Genomic DNA, 19,197 nt, shown 5'->3' with positions numbered 1-19,197 from the left:
ATTTACGTCTAACTTGTACCTCCAAAAATGAACTGAAATAAAACCTCAAGAAACAACAACAAAATAAAAAGCCCACAAGTCCAACATTTTCTACAATTTTGTTTTAATTATATAACAAGAGCTCTTCTTCAAAAAATATGCTATCAATATCATAAAAATAGAAAAGTTCAGATTATCTAAAAAAGACCTGAACATGGGTTTCTTTCAATTAATCAGCACCAAATATGAAAAAAAGGAACATATTTTGGGGGCTGGATTTACTTGTGGATGGTATATTTAATTCACCCCACATAACACTATTGATCCTGGACTGTCGAAGCCACAGCTCCGATTAGCCTCCGGCGAGTCACGCAACGGTTCGTGACAGGCTGACAGAACAGCGTTCAAAAATATCACTATCAGTTCTCTTTTAATGACTAAATTCAGTACTAGAAAAGCTAAATAATTAAATTTTAATCGTAATGCCTTATAAAACGAAGTCTTCAATTCTTCGACTGGGAGTTGAACAATCGCTTACAATTTCACTAAAAACCAAATCACTGCCGCTTTGCTGACTGCAAGAGTCTTTCTTTTCTCCTTTTAGAAAAAACAACTGCAGTAAGTCAGTCTTGGGCTTACAACGCACGTACCTCACGCTTGCCATGCGCCGACCTCCTGCTGGCCATGCGCACACCTCGCGTTTGCCGCGCGAGTCTCACGAGTGGATCTCGCGTTCCTGCCTCATTCATAACTTTTACACGTCCTTTTTCGTAAGGAGCGCTCGTCAACCGACTGTTGTACAGTCCAACTGATTCACAAAGCTAAATCCTTCATTACCGGCAGATTTTCATTTTAACTTATATAAAATCAGCTTCAATTATACAAAACGTTCGTTCTTTCTGGATATCGCAAAGCTATCGCACCAGTAACATTGGAAAAATAGACTTATTCTAAACTTCGTATAAAAATAGATAATTTCAATTCTGTTCGCATTGCTATAATGTTTGTCTTATTAACGCATTTTTTCTCCCTTCAAAAATCGTTTTCTTGTCAAAATATAATTGATATACGAACTTGATTTTATTTCTTCGAGTTCGATAATTAATATTTCTGTTTCCCACACATTTTGGTTATTTCTCCCCGAGAGAATCTATTTTCCGGTCAGAAAGTCTTTCCAGGGGTCCATTACTCAGATCCATTACTCTCGCGGTTATTTAAAATAGTTTAAGAGAATTTAACAATCCATCACTGATTGGATTAACCCATTGGGAGCCCCTTACTGGAAGTTTGCATATAAATCAAACGAATCCAAGTACTCTTGCAGCGTCGTGTAGCAGAATTCGTATTGCTCCTAAAAAGGAACAGAAAGAGGAAGTGAGCAGGAGGAAATATTTCTGTCGTACGTGCCTTCGTTCGTTCGTTCGTCGTTCCTCCTTTCATTCTTTTGTTCGTTCTTCCGTTCTTTTGTCTTCGTCTTTTTTGTTGTTCGTTCGTTCGTTCGTTCGTTCGTTTTTCTTTGTTCATTCGTTCCTTTCTTCATTCGTTCGTTCGTTCGTTCGGTCGGTCGTTCGTTCTTTTCTTTATTCATTCGTTCGTTTGTTCATTCGTTCGTTCGTTCGTTCGTTCGTTCGTTCGTTCGTTCGTTCGTTCGTTCGTTCGTTCGTTCGTTCGTTCGTTCGTTCGTTCGTTCGTTGTTCATTCGTTCCTTTCTTCATTCATTCGTTCGGTCGTTCGTTCGTTCGTTCGTTCTTTTCTTTATTCATTCGTTCGTTTGTTCATTCGTTCGTTCGTTCGTTCGTTCGTTCGTTCGTTCTTTTCTTTGTTCATTCGTTCCTTTCTTCATTCGTTCGTTCGTTCGTTCGTTCTTTTCTTTATTCATTCATTCGTTTGTTCATTCATTCGTTCGTTCGTTCGTTCGTTCGTTCGTTCGTTCGTTCGTTCGTTCGTTCGTTCGTTCGTTCGTTCGTTCGTTCTTCGTTCTTTCCTTCCTTCCTTTTGCACGAATCCCGATCAGTGAGAATATTTCACGATTTTTCCTGCAATTTCAATGACTTAATATTCTCTTTACTTACCGCGGTTTGCACCATTGCGGGCCTCTGAAGTCTCATGGCCTGAACTGTCTGGAAAACGTCAATCACTCCCTCGGCCTTCAGACGCTCGATCATCATACTGATTCCACAGAACACTCCTGTACGACCGACACCACCACTGCCAAGACATAATTAATGAACTAATTAATTGAAGGAGTTAAATTAATGGAATCGAGTTTAGTTAATTGGATCCGGAATTTTATAATCATAGAATTTGACGGCACTGCTCACCTGCAGTGTAGGACAATAGCTGTATTACCGCTCTGTTGCTGCCATTTCTGTACTTGACCAATGAGGTCCACAATCCCCACTCCAGAGTCCGGCAGTCCAGTATCTGGCCAATCCGTGTACTGAAATTGACATACGGTGCGAGAGTCTTTCTCCTGCAATGCAACGATTGTAAAGATTATGCATAATAGAATCGGAATGAGACATACTGTTAAGAAATTGTAAAATTGCAAGAGCTGGAGTATGAAATAAAATTGGTTTGATCTTGCAACAGAATGGTGGTTTTGTTCAGAAGTTTGCGTTGGTTGAGATTTCTCACTAGCTCAAAAGGAAGTAGATCGCGCCCTAAAATATCAGAACGAACGTGCAAAACAGGGGAAAACAAAAGCAAGCAAGAACATAAACAAGCAAACAAACAGACAGACAGACAGACAGACATAAGCGTTTGTAAGAAACAAAGAATTGACAAGGATTTGCACGTTGAACAAATGCAACTGAAATGAAGCAAATCGGCAGCAAATATGGCATACCTCGGTGTGTGTGAGCTTAAATTTCCTGGAAATGTAATCGCCAAACGACGCTTCCTCTACTAGTTCAACAAGAATGACACCATACAAGCGAGATCCCTCGGAAGGCCAGTAACGATGGCACTTCACCTGAAAACAAACAAGGAGTCCACGCGTCACACAGTTCACATAAATCTCATTGTAAAAAGCTCTCTGAAAAAACCCGTAAAGGCGCTAAACTGAAAGTTTCTAACGGTGATATTTACTATGTAGATCCCACTCTTTGCGGTTTACAAGTACTTTGGACAATTTTTTTACCCGCTTTCCAAATGTCTTCGGTAGCTGACAACAAAATAAAGAGATGAACACATTTTACTCTGAATTGATTGCTGCCTAGAGCTTCTTTCTGCGCGATTTTTGGAATCCTCGGGGCAAGCTGATTTTGTCTCGAAATCTTTCGACTGCTCCCCAAGCTTCTTTCAGAGCAATTTACAATTCTCTTGAAAGAAAACGCAAGCACACTATTCATCCAAACAAATATTCAATCGCAGCTTGATTTTAAAACTTGATTCCGTCGTGTGACAGTTATCAATCGCAAGAGATTGTATGAAAAGACGTCAGTTTGGAAGAGAAGAATTCGTTGATAGTCAAAAAAATTTCTAAATGTCGCGAAAATGGCAATGACCGTTTACGAAACGGACAACTGCATCGTCGCGCTATAGTCGTGTCGAAGTCACTTACATGAAGTTCGACTCTTGAATAACGACTGCCCAACAACCAATTCAAAAAAAAATCATTGTTCGCGTGGACACTCAGTGACTGAGGTAACTAGTCCCAGGTCCGCTCTTTTCTTACCTTCCCGGCCTCCTCCTCTCTCGTCAGCATCACCACAGCAGCAGACTCTTGTTCCCACACCATCCGCCAAAAATCTTCAAACGTGTCGGGGACTGGGGCTTGGGTTGCTATGTAGGCTCTTGGCTGGCAGTAACCCTATAAATGAACCAATCACAACAAGCTGTCAGGAACTGCGGAAACGGGTTCCTACTTTTTTTTTTCTAACGACAGAAAATAGACGAAACTTTATTCTAGTAGCCTTTAGTAGCCTTCAAGCTTACTCACATCGATGAAGTTAGCATTGATGTAATCAGATCCCATTTCCCCAGGCCTCATCTTCAAATGTACTCTAGTGCTCTCAACTTGAAAGAAAAGAACGCGAAATTAGTTTTAATAAATTAATCATGTACGATGCTATGCGAGGTTATTATCCCGTCAGTTTCAAATACACAACATTGTACACGCAAATTTTGGGCCACACTTCTAGGATATTTTCACCACAATTGAATGGCTACAATAAAGTTCTATGAACCTACCAAAAATATGGGAAAACAAAACAATAAATGGCTCTTGTGGTCGATGGACGATTTAACTTTTTTTAAAATTAATGACCAAGCTTCCTATTTCCCAGTCATCATTGGCTCAAAGCTCTCGGCACCGTGAGATAAGTGCTTTACCCAAGTTCTCAACACAACAACCCAAGCCAGGGCTCGAACCCAGACCGCTCAATCCGAACTCCACTCCACTAACCATGAAGCCAACGCCCATATGATGACGGGAAAGAAAGCAATTTTGAAATGAAAAGATTTTTCCATGACTGTGTGAACTCTGAACACCAGATGGGGGAAGTTATCAGACAGGAAATACGGCACTTGCTGACAAAATACAACGAGCCAACACATTTGGTAAAGAGATTCAAAAAGTCAGACACTTACATGGCAGAATATTTGCATATCGATTCTTTGAAGTGTTGCAGTTAAGGCTGGCGCTCTTGAAAGCGATAGGATGATTCTCTTCTTTAGCCAACCGGCAAAACTCGTTTTCCAAATACGTATAACCGGTTTCCGAGTCGACTTGACGAAGTTCCCGTATGCGGGCGCCGAGATCTTTGGCCTCGACCTCAGTAACTCCGCAGGTGATGGCTTCAAGCAAGGCATCGTGAATGAACACGTACTGGGCCTAAAATGAAAGTAGAAGCAAGTCTTAGTTTAAAATACTAGTTATTCCAAACTGACTGTCGGCCAGATCTGTTAAGCGCGGGGAGCGGGGAGGGGTGGAGGGGGGAGGGGGGCAGGTGCCCGCGCTCACTTCACCCGGCTTTGGCAACCTTGACGTTTCCAAGGGAATCGAATTTTGACAGACGAATTTTTTTAACATCTGAAATTGTCCCGTTTGATTGACAAAATTTTACTTTCATTCAGTTATTGCTTTATTGATTTGAATTTCAGTAATACTTTCGAAGTCCCTTTTGAAAGTCTTCTAACGTTTGGAAAAAAATTGAGAACATCACATTAACCTGTAACGCCCCGTTTATGACTGGTGTAACAATTTGCTAGTATACGAAGACCATCTCCCCAACTGGATGTTGTTTTTATTTTCTTTTGTCACTGTTGTTTGATCAAGTATAAACACTGAAAGAAGAAGTTAGCCGTCAATCTAACGTACCTCAGTTTGCACCATGAAGTTTCGCTGATATCTCATTTGACGCACAAAACCAAACACATCAATACTGTCTTCCTGGCTTATCCTCTGTAGCATAACATCCAGGGTAATAAAAGTCCCCGTGCGACCAACACCCGCACTGTGAAAAAAGGAAAACGGTGGTTTAAGGATACAGAATTCTCTTATTACCGAGTTATTTATGGATTTATCTTCATATGAATCAGCGAAAATTCAGGACAAGATTCACTAGATGATTGTTTTGAAAATACCGCCATCGTTAAATCACCGGTTCACATGCGTAGCTTGCGAAACATACGCTAGTAGCTAATGCTTTGGTGATGAAGACTTCGATACAATAGATGTCAAATATGTTTCCGAGGTGAGCAAGAAACGGCTGTAAAATTGAGCCCTCTCCGACCGTCCGAGAGAAGGCAGCAGTAGCAACAAGAACAGCAACAACAAATGAGTAAACTTAGTAAACTGATTTAGGTTAAACACCGCCAACTGAAAAACGAGGCTAGTATCGACCATAAACAGCTTTCAAACCTCATATGGTGTAATACATGTACATGAAGTGTATAAACTGCCAGTAGCTAATGTTTCCGATCGCTCAGCTTACGATGATTCCGGCACCCCTTCCCGGAGGGGGAAAGTTAATGTTTACCCTTGCCTGCTCAGACATGTCTGGTTTCTCTAGTTAACACCCACACTACGACAATAAAAATCCACCATACCTGCAATGTACCACCATTGGACCGATCGATTCTCGATTGGAAGAGAACGTGTGACGCACCAGCGATAGCAGGGGGGTGGAGTGGGACGGTACCCCGTGATCTGGCCACGCCGTAAAATGGAACTGCTTAACGACACGTTCATCGTCAGGGTACTGACAAGAGGACAAGAAAACAGTGTTAGTGTGTAGTATAAAAGTGTACTCGAGCCATCACTTGATTGGAGAGCTTGTGGACTGTTGGCAATCTGTTTTTCCATAGTTAATAGAGGAAATGGTTAAGATGCTCGGTAAACATCAAAAATGCAAGTTACAAACAGGATAAGATTTATGTTGGAACGTCCTTGACCCTGCACATCTTTTGTTTTATGCTAATAGACTATGCATGAATTACATAATCGCAATAGTTCTATTGGTTAGTTGTTTGGGCACACATAACCCACCTTTCGTATTTTACCAGGCTTTGTGCGGGGTCAACCCCCAAAATAGCCAACAAAAGCATACAACAAACAACTTTGCCAGGTTTAATAACCATTCCCTTCATAAACTATGGTGTTTCTCTCGAAATTCGGCGGCAATTATGAGGCAAAGGCGCTTTAGACCAAAAGGGAATGGGGCGAGGTATGGGAAGGGCACGCCTCAGTTCCTTCTCAGTTCTCCCATACTACCCTTTTGCGTTCGCGGCCATCGTCGATAAACACTCGTCGGACCCTGAGAGAAAAGACCTGCTGCCGGGAATCTAGAAGGTTAGGGTCATTACGACTTTGAAGAATTGTCAAAACACGATAGCTTACCATTTTGTGAGTCATCACCAACTTTCTCACGGTGTAGTGAGACATGTTGAGAGTTTCTTTCAAGGTCACTTGAACCTGACCGTAATTCCTCGTACCACGTTCAGGCCAGTACTGGTCACACTTGCGCTGAAAAAAAAAAAAAAAAAAAAAAAAAAAAAAGAGGACGACGATTGCGTGATTCGACGAGTTATTAGTCACGCACTCTTTCGTTCTTCTTTTGGACCACAAACATTCAGGACTACATCTAAAAACTCACAACATGGACCATCATAGAATCTTGCCGAGTTCAAAAGGCTTCATGTGATCACCATTCTCTTTATTGGGCAAACGATCAGGCGGAAGCCCCTAGTATATAGGTTATTTCCGAGCGCTTTACATTACTTGACAGTTAATCCTTTACTTCCCTTTTCTTAACCCTAACGCCGAGTAACGCAAAGTTGAGTACTACATCCTTGTTGGAAATTTCGTGACAAACAAAGCGTAACGCCACAGGCGTAGTGCTCGCTAGTATTTCTCCCAGTAGGTCACATAGCGCGTCTCCCTAAAGGCATTGCGTGAGAACCCAAATGAGAGCTACGAAGGAGACACAATTTTCTTAAGCTGGAGAAGAGGAAAAAATACTTACCCTCCCCCTCTCTTCTAATTTTGTCAGCATCACGATAATGGACGACATCTGTTCCCAGATCATGCGCCAGAAGTCATCAAACGTTTCCATCAGCGGTCCTATTGCAGAACAACGGTGAATGAGAAACATCTCCAAAACTCACCTTAGACTCTAGAACAAGTTCTAAAGAAACGATCGCAAGGGTCCGGTTCGTTGCTATTTTGTTTTTCGCTCTGTTCATTCATTTTTGGTTTGCCTTTTTTTATCAAAGCGACTCTAGAACAAGGGATGTTTTAGACAACCGTATGCTTAACATACTCATTAGGCCAGAAAAGACGAACAACGTAGAATATTCAAATTCAAAACTTCTCCTACCTTGTGCCGCTATATAGGCGCGCTGCCTGTTGTAACCCTAAACATGAAAGACAAAGATCAAAAAAACGTCAAAGAGCTTCGCCGAGGAGTGGCAATTTCATGTTTCTGCGTGTTCAGAAATGTATATGGCAGTGTGTTTATGCAGAACACATGAAAATATCGAGAAAAGAAAGAAAACACAATCCGCGTACAGTTAAAATAAAAATCAACTGAAACCACACATTTGCTGCAACAAATACTTGGTTGCGTTTTTAATTTAAATCTGCAAAACTCACATCGAGAAAATTAGCATTGATGTAGTCAGATCCAGGTACGCCGTCAATCGGGTTCAGGAGCACTCTGGTGTGGTCATCTACAAACGAAGGGTACAATTTTACGTTCCTACTGCCAACCGATAACAAAAACAACAACAACAACAACAACAACAACAACAAGAACAACTCAAAGTCGTGAAGAAAATGTGTAAAAAACAACCTACATGCAACAATGTTGGCGTATCTGTTCTTGTATTTGTTGGCAGGATTCAAGAATTGCTGGAATGAGAATTCTTCATCGGGTTGGACAAGCTGCAAAAGAAGAGAAAGTATAAACAAGTGAGTAGAGCCATGCAGGCACATCACAGGCAGCCCAACCTCATTGGTGGAAATTTGGTACAGACAACGAGTCCTATACACTAAACAGTCCGGTAAAGTAGCTAAAGCTAAGTCTTTTTACGAGCTAAGTGGCCCATCGGGCCGACGCTTATCTCCGGTTTCTGTTGCATGAAGCGACTAGGAGTATTTCTACTCCCCCCTGGATGGGATGCTAGTCCATGGCAGGGTTATCCACAACAGTAAATTCGCCGGTAACCAGTTATGCTTGTACTGGGTGGAGAGAGGCACTGTGACAGTAATGTGTCTTGCCCAAGAACACAACACAATGACCCCGGCCAGGGCTCGAACTCGGACCGCTCGATCCAGAGGCGAGCGCACTAACCACGAGGTCACCGCACCTTCACCAGGCGACGGAAGATGACGTTTATTCAGCAGTGAGGGAGAATTAAGCAAGTGAATCGTACCAGATACTCCTCGGAGAAGCCATGATCACCGTCCATATGCATTCGATCCACGTGTCTTTCGAAGTCATCAATTGGAACGGGGTGACGCCCTAAAAAATCAAAATTGACAGGAGTTCAGAGAAAACCAAATATAAGTCTCAAGCTTTGAGCTTTGTCATTTCCATGTCAGTCAGCAGTAATCGTAGACATAGAAGTCAACAAATATGCCGGGAAGGGGATTAAAACACCCAGCAACAACAACAGCAACAGAAACAACAACACAAAAAAGAACAACACAAACACAAACAAACAAAAACAACAACAACAATCACAAAAAAAACAAAAACAAAAACTAAAACAAAAAAATCAGCAACGCTGGAGATTCCCGTATCAAAGACCTAAACTAAGTAAAAATTACGGTAACTGTGGGTACGTGCAAATGTCCGTGTTTTCAGTTGCTTTCCTTCAGAGATTTTTAAAATACGACGCTTCTGATGTGTTTGGTCTTCGAATGATTAATATTTATCCTTAATCATATCTATTTGCTACCCTTTGGCGGCATATCGAGCGAGTTTGGTCCGGCCATTTACCCATGGCGAGACCAAACGGGTATTTTACCGTACCTAATTCGGCCAAGTGACCATAATGTCGTGCCCATATCAGGTCAGTGACTTGATATTGCAGGATATCAGGACAGAAGACACGGCTTCTGATTGCTAATTGCGAAGTTGGGTACGGTAAGGTACAGAATAGTGACCCGTAGTAGGGCAGATATTCAGATCTGGGAATAATTAGACCGACTAACAAAGAATTGGAATAATACAATACGTTAGTAAGCCTTGGTCTGGTGCAAAGGACTCCTGTCGTAGATATGAAGCTACCGTCTTGTAACGTACATGTATTTTTATCCAAATTTGCCGCTCGCAATTTATAACATCGGCCAATGTGCCAGGCGAATTTCAAGGTGCTAAAAAGGTAACAAACATCGAATTCATAATGGAGAGAGAGAATCCGTCTGAGGCTTAGAGAAAGAACAGTAATATATTTTCACTAGGATTTTCACTCCGACAAACAATGCCCTTACTATGATAAGATATTGGAGAATCAGCCTGAGGCGACTTGGAGCGGATAGCTCCAGGGAAGAAGATTGCTTCATCGCAGTCGGCAGGAGGGTGGGGCGGAGCAACACGACGGTTGTCGCCTTTTGACAAGACTGAGCGAGTGGCGTGTGATGAGGACTTTTATGCTGAACACGAGGTGTTGGGTTACGTAATAAGTCCCCGTAGATGGGATACTACACGCCGAATGGTTAAATTGAAGAATGAAGGGGGCACAGCATGCGGGAACCCAGGAAAAATAGTTCTCTAACACGTCTGATAATTAGTCGATGCATAAATACCGGTAAACAGAAGGATTATCCGCCAATAGAGACTATCTGCTTAGTTCATATTGCTAAACAAACCAAAGTGGAAAATTCGTCTCGACGTCTAATCTGTCTGTTTGTCCATATTTAGGGCCCGTCCACATTATACCGAAAGAATTTGAAAACGCCGGAGTCCTATTTCTCCGGTTAGGCCTTCCGTCCACAATTATCCGTCAAGAAAACGGAGCTTATCGAAAATGTTCCTCAAGCCGGCGGGATTGAAAACGCCGACTCTGCTTTTTAGCGAGGACGAAAACTATTTTGAAAACGAAGCTTTTCGTAAACGACGACGTTTCGATAATTATGATATTCTCCTAGGCCTGCCTGAGTTTTCCTCAAACGCAAATCAAAATTGACCGTTGATTGTTGCGTTTTCAAATTCCTCCCGTGTAGTGTGGACGTGTCCTTAAACACAGGGAAATTATCAGACACAGGGATAATAGGTCGTCCCGCATTTATGCTAATCAGATAATCCATTTCAACGAGCGCTCCGTCTGAACAGATGATTCGTCGCTGGTAGAAATGGAGCTATTAGCGCTTTTGTGCGCTGGATGGCCCACGTGGTTCAGCCAAGTTGTTTTCTCAACTTACCCTCAACCGGCTTTTCTCTGGTCAAGTGAAATACAAATGTGAACCAAACGTCAAATTGCAATAATTATTATCAATAAAAACACCACTTTAACAACATTGTGCGATTCGCGCAATTCAAGTCAATTCTCGTAAATTAAAGCCCGAAACAGACAGTTCAACAATCACAAACGTCACAACGTGAAATTGTTATTCTTACTTGCTCTGCTGGCGGCCAACTCTTCCAGACCACCCAATGACTCTGTACTTCCCATTAAACGCTTCTTCTGAAGAGAGCGTCGCTTGCGACTCATCTTTTTCATTCTCACGGGTCGACCGTTCGAGAATTCATCCCTGTCATCCAACACGGTGTCCGAATTTTGACGTTTTATCCTGCGAAAAACCACACATTCACATTCAATACATTTCGCCGTGAGAAGCTGCTCGCCTAAAACCTCTTTTAAAAGCGCCTTTGACAACTTTTTGTTGGTTTTCTAGGTTTCTCAGCCAATCAGAAAAGGAGAAAGAACACGTGCTCTCTGCCATGCATGTGGCCACTTGTGTGCCACCAAACAATGAAAACACTGACACGATAAAAATGTTAGAAACAAAAAGAGCCCTTCCATGGCTTTGTGAATACAAATAAGCAGCAAAGTATATCTGCAACCTTCTTCTAAACTGAATGTTGAGCCCGCTTATTTGCTGCTGTGAATAAAACTTTCAGCAACAATCGAGCATGTTACCAATTAAAATTTTAAGCAAACAAAAGAGACAATTGTTAGATCTATCTCCAAGGCTATTTTCATTACAATAAGGAGCATTCGCTTCATTTACGGAACAAAATATTCTGAGCCACAAGTTAACGATAGAGAGCAATTAAACCATGTTAAAGAAATCTCATATTCAAGCGAGATCTCTAAAAGTATAAAAACACCTTTGGCAAACTTGAAAATGCTTCAATCCATTTTTTTTTTTTTTTTTTTTTGTTAACGAAAATTTTACTCCCATTCCAAGTTATTTTCAATTCATAATGACGTATTTCCGAAATTTGTCAAGTAGGTAATTATAAAGGGTAAAGTTTGCATACGAGCTTCGGTTTCTGTAGCAGGAAGCAACTAAGAGTATTTCTACTCCCCCCTGGATGGGATGCTAGTCCATCGCAGGGTTATTTGCCGGTAATCATTTATACACCTGGGTGGAGACAGGCACTGTGAGAAGCAACGCTTTTTTCGTTTGGTCCGGATTGAAGACAGTCAAGATATAGATAGTTGAAGATAGTTAAAGAAAGTTATAGAAAGTTAAAGAAAGTTAAAGAGAGTTAAACTTCCGAGTGATTCAGTTCTCGCGGAGTATTGTTTGCCTTAGGGTTTAGACTAGGTAAGGAAAATTAAATATTGTTAATGACCTACCTGATAAAGTATACAGCTGCTAATACAATTAGAACAATGAGGAGAACTAGAACAATTCCCACAACGAGACCAATGTTTGTGGAAGATCCAGGTGGTTCTGTGGGACTGACAGCGGCCGCTAAAAAAATGAGGAAAAATATATCAATAAAACAACAAAACAAATGAAATAAAAAGAAAGAACAACAACAACAAAGACAACGACAAACAAACAAAGAACAACAAGGAAAAAAAAAATGAACTACATCAAACACAGAAGAGGGAAAAACGAACTATGTTTCCAGAATAGTGATTCAACAAGGTTTGCTAAATTTCATTCGCTATTTCGTTTAGCAAAACGCATCTTGCAACGAAAAGTTTTACAAGCCATGAATGGAAAGCCTGGATGCTAGTCCATCACACCAAGAGTAACATGGTTTAAGCCAATTTCTACACTCACTGAATCACACCTCTAAGCGCTGTCCACGAATAGTTGTTAAGTTAAGTCGAGTCTTTACCTAGTCCAGGTTATACACGGTCTTCCTGCAATACCCAACTTAGCCGGTCATTGTGGCTCTCTCATGGCCACACTTTTCAAAAATATATTTCCCGCGTGTTGGTGAAAGCCTGTGGTATATTTGGACTATAAAACGCTATCATTTTGTTACGTAGTTGCATTAATTCCAGGAGATAATATTCTAAAACAGGGGCAAATTGTGAAATAGCACCCAGTTTCCTTATCGCATTCAACGTATATCAAAAGCTACATTCTAAGCAGCATACGATACCTGTTTCTACCGGTTCAATCCAAGAACTTGAGGTGTAAACATCCTACAAACAGAAGAAGTAACCAAGCGGGTTAAAACTCCTCAAACCCGTATCGTATCTTTTGTCTTCGCACCTTTAAACCTTTCCCGGTACTGGAAAGCTCCAATCACGCTCACGATACAGATATACACCGAGACGGGTAAGGTTTCGGGTAAATTACGGGTAACATTCACGCGCAAAGAACAACCAAATCGGAGCTAAAACGGGCCTGCGACAAGCTACAACACCATAAAGTAATGGATACAGGCTAGAGTTACATTTTAGCCTTTTATCTCGCAGGAGAAAATTTGAACGCGCCAAGGAACGCGTCTGTTTATTTACATGTAGGCAGCTAAACCTTTTGAGTGTCCTTGATACTAACCTTGTTAACATAGGCTCGCTGAAACACGGCATAGAAAGTATTTTCCTCGAGGGGACCGTTATAGTATTCAATGGTATTTTCCTCTCGCTTCCTCCGTCGACCCAATACATCTTCGGAGACCTTACTGCTACGTGAACCGTCGCCCACAACAAAGCTCTGGTAACGATCGAAGTCACTCGCGTGAAATTCAGCTGCGATGTAAGGCACCAACTGTGGTTTCATCTTTCGGGCCTCTTCGTACGTGTACAGGTCTTCCACTTTGTAAAGTTCAGGGTCTTGGGCGCGCACCGGTTGGTCTCTGTTGTCTGTTGCGAGCTCTCGCACTATCACTTGGTAGTAGCTAAAACATAAGTAGGATAAAATCGACGAGAAGTTTTCGTCTAAGTATAGTGAAATGTCTGTCCGCAGCGTCCGTCAGTGTGAACTCGACAGCAATGGGTCAAAGCGCTTGATCCAAATGGCATGATACATTACAAGCTTTACATGAGTCTGAGTAACGAGAATAAATAAACAGACCAACTCTTGTATGAAAGAATGGACATAACTTCTGTTGTTTACAAGAGTAGGTCATGTATACATTCACTGTCGTGTCTTTTAACATCACATACAGCTGGAAAAGCAAACCTCTGGTTGTCATGAGAACAAATGCTACTACAGGCGAATAAATGTTATATTTAACAAATAAGCATGGTTTTGTCTTTTCAGTCACTCTGTCAGTCACTTAGTCAGTCATTCAGCCATTCAATCGGTGGTCAGTCAGTTATTCAATCAGTAGCCAGTCAGTCATTCAATCAGTAGCCAGTCAGTAACTCGGTCAGTCAGTCGGCCAGTCAATCAGTCAGTCAGATAGTCAATCAGTCAGTCGATCAGAAATTTAGTCAGTCATTCAGTCAGTCATTCAGTCAGTCAATCAGTAGTTAGTCATTAAGTCCATTGTCCGTCCGTCCATCCGTCTGTCCGTCAGCCAGACAGACACAGTCAGTCGTTAGACAGTCAGTCAATCGATAGTCAGCCATGCAGTCAATCATAGAGTAAGTCACACAGTCAATCAGTCAGTCAGTCAGTCGGTCAGTCAGTCAGTCAGTCGGTCAGTCGGTCAGTCAGACAGACAGTCTGTCAGTCAGTTAGTAATGCAGCCTAGCTCATGATCATTTTAATCATATCGAGTATTCTTACCGTACAACACCCTTTTCATTTGACGCTTCCGTCAAGTCCACTCTGAAAGAGAAACTTTCAATAGTCTCTTTATCAGGCGGCGCTAATGTGCCAAGGGGAGGAGGAACTGAAAAGAAAAGAAAAAATTCATTTCTACTTGTGCCTTAAGTAATTTCATTCAGTCATTTAACCACTGCAAGCTACTGCGAACATAACACAGCTGCCTAATATAAGAAGATTTAGTTTCCAATCTTTATAAGAAAGACTGATTTTCCAGTGGAGAATTAACAAAATTCAATGAGCTTTCAATGGAGGTTTCAACAGCATACGCAAAGACAACACTTTTTCGAAGATTAAACAATTCAGCAACATTTTTTGGAAGACTCCACGGTCAATTCTAGGACTTAACAACGACATTTATAGCTAATTGTACCTTTTGTGTACGCCTCGGCGGCATATCATATTAGGCGAGTTTGGTCGAGTCATGGCTTGTGTTTGGGGAGAAGTAGTCGAACCAAATTACCCATGGACAGACCAAAGGAGCCCGATATGCCACCGTAGCGTATCAAAAAGGTGAAGCCACGTATCTTCTCCACCCAAATTTGGCAAAAGATCTGACGATATCAGATCAGTAACATGACAACGCAAGAAATCAGCACGGAAGGGGCTTCTGGTCCATGGCTAATTGCGAATTTGGGTAAAGAACACTTACACCCTGAGTACTTTCCAAAGAAATAACCACGTACACGTGCACGCAAATTAAGAGACTTTTCAATGGTATTAATATTGAATTCTAGAACTTCCCAGCGATATCGCTGCATAAATGCAATGACTTAGTTGCGGCATTAGTAAAAGCGTTTCAGGTGTGCGAGATTCAATCCGATTTCATCCTAAAGAAATAGCTTATTGGTTGCTACTTTCGAGCGAAAATTGAAACAAGGAGTACACCAATCAGAACAATACAAAGATTTTTGCGGAGCTGCGTCATCTTACGGGCGAGAAAAGAAAAAAAAACAAACGTCTGCGACCTAAATACCGGGTTCTCACTGACAGACCCTTGGAACTAGTTCGGAACGTATGTTTTCTCAAGGCACACAAAGAAGACAAAACTTTGACGCCGCGCTCACCTCCAGGCTTGGTCCAACGCTCAACCCAGTTAGAATACGCCCCCAAACCTCCGCTTGATTTACAGGCCACGAGCATCCGATAGCATCGATAAGGGTGCAAGTCTTTGATGGTTTGCTTGCGTTCATTGATGTTGTCATGGATATTCTTTTTATCCGGTTCGTCGCATTCGTAGTACATGACGACATATCCCAGGATGATACCGTTTGGCTCTAGAGGCGGGTCCCAGGTTAACGTGAATGACGTAGAAGTCGCGCTGTCGGTTTTCACATTCCGTGGCGGTCCACTAGGGACTGGAAACAACAGAATCACCAAGAAGCATCAGGTTAGATGAATTCCATAATATATAATTGGTTACAATTCAGATTCCAAAACTTGTCTAGATGTAAACGGGCCAGAGAATGGGGAAGAAGGTTGCAAGTGACGTAGGAAATTACAAGCGACGTGAATTGGGTTGGCAAAAAAAAAAAAAAAAAAAAAAGAAAAGAAAAAAAAAAAACATTAAAACATTATCACATGACTGGAAATAAACTTTATTTCTGTCAACACCGCTCCCCGCCCCCTCCCCATCAAAAAAAAAAAAAAAATTAAATTAAATTAATCAATTTGACCCGTTTGAATCTTGTCGTGGTTCAGCATAAACATTTCCCTCCACCTACTCAATCAATGAGACGTAAAATCTAAATTAACGGTCACCTGGCGCTCGCTAAGTGCTCTTCACGTGTCTCTACTCCGAGTGCGCGTTAATGCATTGTGTTCACTTACGTTTGTTGTGACTGGCCATTCTATTACAGTTGGTTCGGCTTTGATACAGTGCAATCAGTACGCCATGTTCGAGTTACATTGTACCTCGTGCCTCGGTTTCAAAACGAGTCTTCGCGCAAAACCTTTCATATGAAAATGAAATTGTTCTGCATGAAAATGAACCTGTAGGGGGAACACATTTTTAGGCGAATGATTTCGAGCGAAGACTCTTTCTTAGGCAACAGGGAGAAGCAACAGGCAGCTCGGAAATGGACCATTCAAAATGTGCTCTAAATTGCACGTAAACAGATTCGTCTAAACAGCGTTGACGCTCGCAACACTGAATGCCTACTTTTTGATTTTCATGAAGGACTATGATTTTTTCATGCACCATTGGTAAATTTACGTGTGAAAGCAGTGAAGTACATACATGTAGCACTGGTTTGCCCTTCTCGATCAAAAGGGTGCCCGCTGAGATTCTTTCTCAAGTTGTATGGCACCACCGAAAACGTGTAATTCGTAAATGGCTTTAAACCGCTGACAAGTTTATAATGCACACTTCCTGGTATTACGAAGCTTTCAGCGGTCGTCGAACCAGCGGATGATTCCCAGTAAAAGAAATAATAACCGATCTCGCCATTTCTTTTTTCAGGTGGAAGCCATCTCACTTCAATGGAATAGCTTGTTATCTTCTCTGGTGGAATTGATACCTCCCTAACTGGAGATGGTGCTAAATTAAGAGGTAAAAGAGGGAAAACACGAATTCAAATCCACTGGACAATGAAAATCAGGAAATTATCGTATATGAAGACTGAGAACCAGTCGAAAACGGCAATAGATCATTTTACAGTTGTCTGCTCAGTGTCCTGGCCTTTGAATGGCAGCGAGGCTGCAGGTGACCTTGTTTTTGATAGAGCTCACTGCTTTTGTTGTGTAAACCAAGTTATTCTTATGCTAACTATTAACTGTGCATTTAAATGAGAAAAGTGGAGAGGTCTGTATCAAAGAAAGGTCACCTCCAGCCTCGCTTGTATTTATAGGCCAGGTAACTAAGCACACAACTGTAAAATGGCCTCGTCCCACTGCGTTAAGCTGTACGCATTTCACGCTTCACTCTTCACGCTTCACACTTTACGCCTCACACTTCACGCTACACTCTTCACGCTTTACGCTCCTCTCTTCACGCTCCACGCTTCAGGCGTAACGCTTCACCCTTCACGTCGTTTCCCCTCTCCCCCACCCCCGCAACCATTACCAAGAAACACGCAATTTAAACCCTTAGCGCCTAGTTAGTGGTTACTGAAAACTGTTTCAAACACACTCGCACAATAATCCCACCCAGTCCCAGGAAGAATGAAAGGAAATCACCCCTTCCATGTGGCTCACCTGTCTCGTCAGTCATGACCATTACCCTACTCATCTCTCCTCCGCCAGCGCTCGTGAGGGCCTGGACAGCAACGTTATAGTGATTGTACGGCTCCAATCCTGACAGTGTAAAGTTTGTGCGGAGACCGGCATCCTTTGGTGAAGGCTCGCCCGTGTCTTCTGTCGGACGGCTAAACACCTAAAAAAAAAATTGAACAGGGAAAACCAGTGAACAACAAGCTGAACAATTGAACAGGGAAAACCGGTGAACAACAAGCTGAACAATTGAACGGGGAAAACCGGTGAACAACAAGCTGAGCAATTGAACAGGGAAAACCAGTGAACAACAAGCTGAACAATTGAACAGGGAAAACCATTGAACAACAACCTGAACAAGATTTTATATCAATACTTTTGGTCGCAAGTGCAAAAACAGTTCATAGCCGTGCAATATCAACATATTCCATCTATACAATATCCTATTTATTGACAGACTAGTGGCAAATTATCTACATTAACATGCACTACGGATGTAGTTTTAATGAACCAATGCAAAAGTATCAGTTGTCCGCTGCATCGTTGCCTACTTCCGTTGCAAGTGGAAACTATCAATTACCTGCTTCATAACCGTGAGAATTGTCCTTCTCATGTTGAAGATCAGAGGAGACAAATGGCCCTTTGGTAATGGTACTCAACTCTACTTTTTCCGATACGAACAGACAACAACTAAGGCTTCTCTCTTGAGTGGAATACTTCGACCAATTCAGCTGGCCAATAGACATTTTTACTAATTAACAATTACACTATTCGCTCTAGATTTCTAGCTGTCACGTGATAGGTATCAACGCTGAGGGCCGAATCAATCATCACCTCATAGAAATCAAGAGTGAACAATCTATTCGTTTCATGAATTCTGACTGAATTTCATTCAAAAAAGGATTTCCAAACATTTCCTTAAATCTTGAGTATTATAACTTAACGCGTGGATTGAATTGTCCTTTGAAACTTCCATCTGTTTAAACGCGCTAATCAGATTATTGAACATTTTTTTTAGGTTTTAATGTCGCATAACGGCCAATTTCCTTTCTTCAGTCCTCTTGGAAATTGAATTGTCCAGTAATGTTGCCAAATCTTCCTCCCAAACATGGAAGAAACGAGAAAACGTCGCAGTTACGTGGGCGACATCCAGTCATTGCGTACACATGGCTGATAGAGTATGATAGCTCAGCAAATCAGATTGCAGATTCGCATTATTATACACTCAGATACAATTTTACAATTGAGTAGAAAGAGGTACCACGAGACTCGAGTGTCTTGTTCAAGACCTCCTCTCAGTGCCTCCAACTGGGAACCCAACCTACATGCCAATAAGGCATTTAGCTTCAAAGTTTGTCTTTCTTGGAGCC

At 41.7% G+C, this 19,197-nt stretch overlaps 1 protein-coding gene across 2 annotated transcripts in view; it reads right to left on the bottom strand.

Moving 5' to 3' along the window:
* Window positions 1-75: 75 nt before the first annotated feature.
* Window positions 76-19,197, bottom strand: part of LOC110058569 (receptor-type tyrosine-protein phosphatase delta-like) — a 37,480-nt gene continuing 18,358 nt past the window's right edge. For both annotated transcript variants that reach the window (XM_089285111.1, XM_089285112.1), the window contains exons 17-39: window positions 17,813-17,990; window positions 16,857-17,156; window positions 15,685-15,975; window positions 14,579-14,684; window positions 13,403-13,742; window positions 13,002-13,044; window positions 12,238-12,355; window positions 11,049-11,221; window positions 8,860-8,948; window positions 8,281-8,368; window positions 8,078-8,154; window positions 7,803-7,839; window positions 7,449-7,546; window positions 6,824-6,949; window positions 6,034-6,185; window positions 5,303-5,438; window positions 4,573-4,816; window positions 3,923-3,999; window positions 3,659-3,793; window positions 2,828-2,953; window positions 2,301-2,452; window positions 2,052-2,187; window positions 76-1,330 (exon numbers count right to left, since the gene is read on the bottom strand). In XM_089285111.1, coding sequence (XP_089141237.1) covers window positions 1,256-1,330; window positions 2,052-2,187; window positions 2,301-2,452; window positions 2,828-2,953; window positions 3,659-3,793; window positions 3,923-3,999; window positions 4,573-4,816; window positions 5,303-5,438; window positions 6,034-6,185; window positions 6,824-6,949; window positions 7,449-7,546; window positions 7,803-7,839; window positions 8,078-8,154; window positions 8,281-8,368; window positions 8,860-8,948; window positions 11,049-11,221; window positions 12,238-12,355; window positions 13,002-13,044; window positions 13,403-13,742; window positions 14,579-14,684; window positions 15,685-15,975; window positions 16,857-17,156; window positions 17,813-17,990 — 3,297 coding nt within the window. In that variant the 3' untranslated portion in view covers window positions 76-1,255. The remainder of the gene's footprint in view (window positions 1,331-2,051; window positions 2,188-2,300; window positions 2,453-2,827; window positions 2,954-3,658; window positions 3,794-3,922; window positions 4,000-4,572; window positions 4,817-5,302; window positions 5,439-6,033; window positions 6,186-6,823; window positions 6,950-7,448; window positions 7,547-7,802; window positions 7,840-8,077; window positions 8,155-8,280; window positions 8,369-8,859; window positions 8,949-11,048; window positions 11,222-12,237; window positions 12,356-13,001; window positions 13,045-13,402; window positions 13,743-14,578; window positions 14,685-15,684; window positions 15,976-16,856; window positions 17,157-17,812; window positions 17,991-19,197) is intronic.

The sequence above is a fragment of the Orbicella faveolata genome, unplaced genomic scaffold (assembly GCF_042242905.1).
Source record: "Orbicella faveolata isolate gen_17 unplaced genomic scaffold, um_ofav_v1 contig_13, whole genome shotgun sequence".
NCBI classification, from domain to species: domain Eukaryota; kingdom Metazoa; phylum Cnidaria; class Anthozoa; order Scleractinia; family Merulinidae; genus Orbicella; species Orbicella faveolata.
Note: the sequence above shows the minus strand (reverse complement) of the source record. Positions and strands in the feature narration are given on the sequence as shown.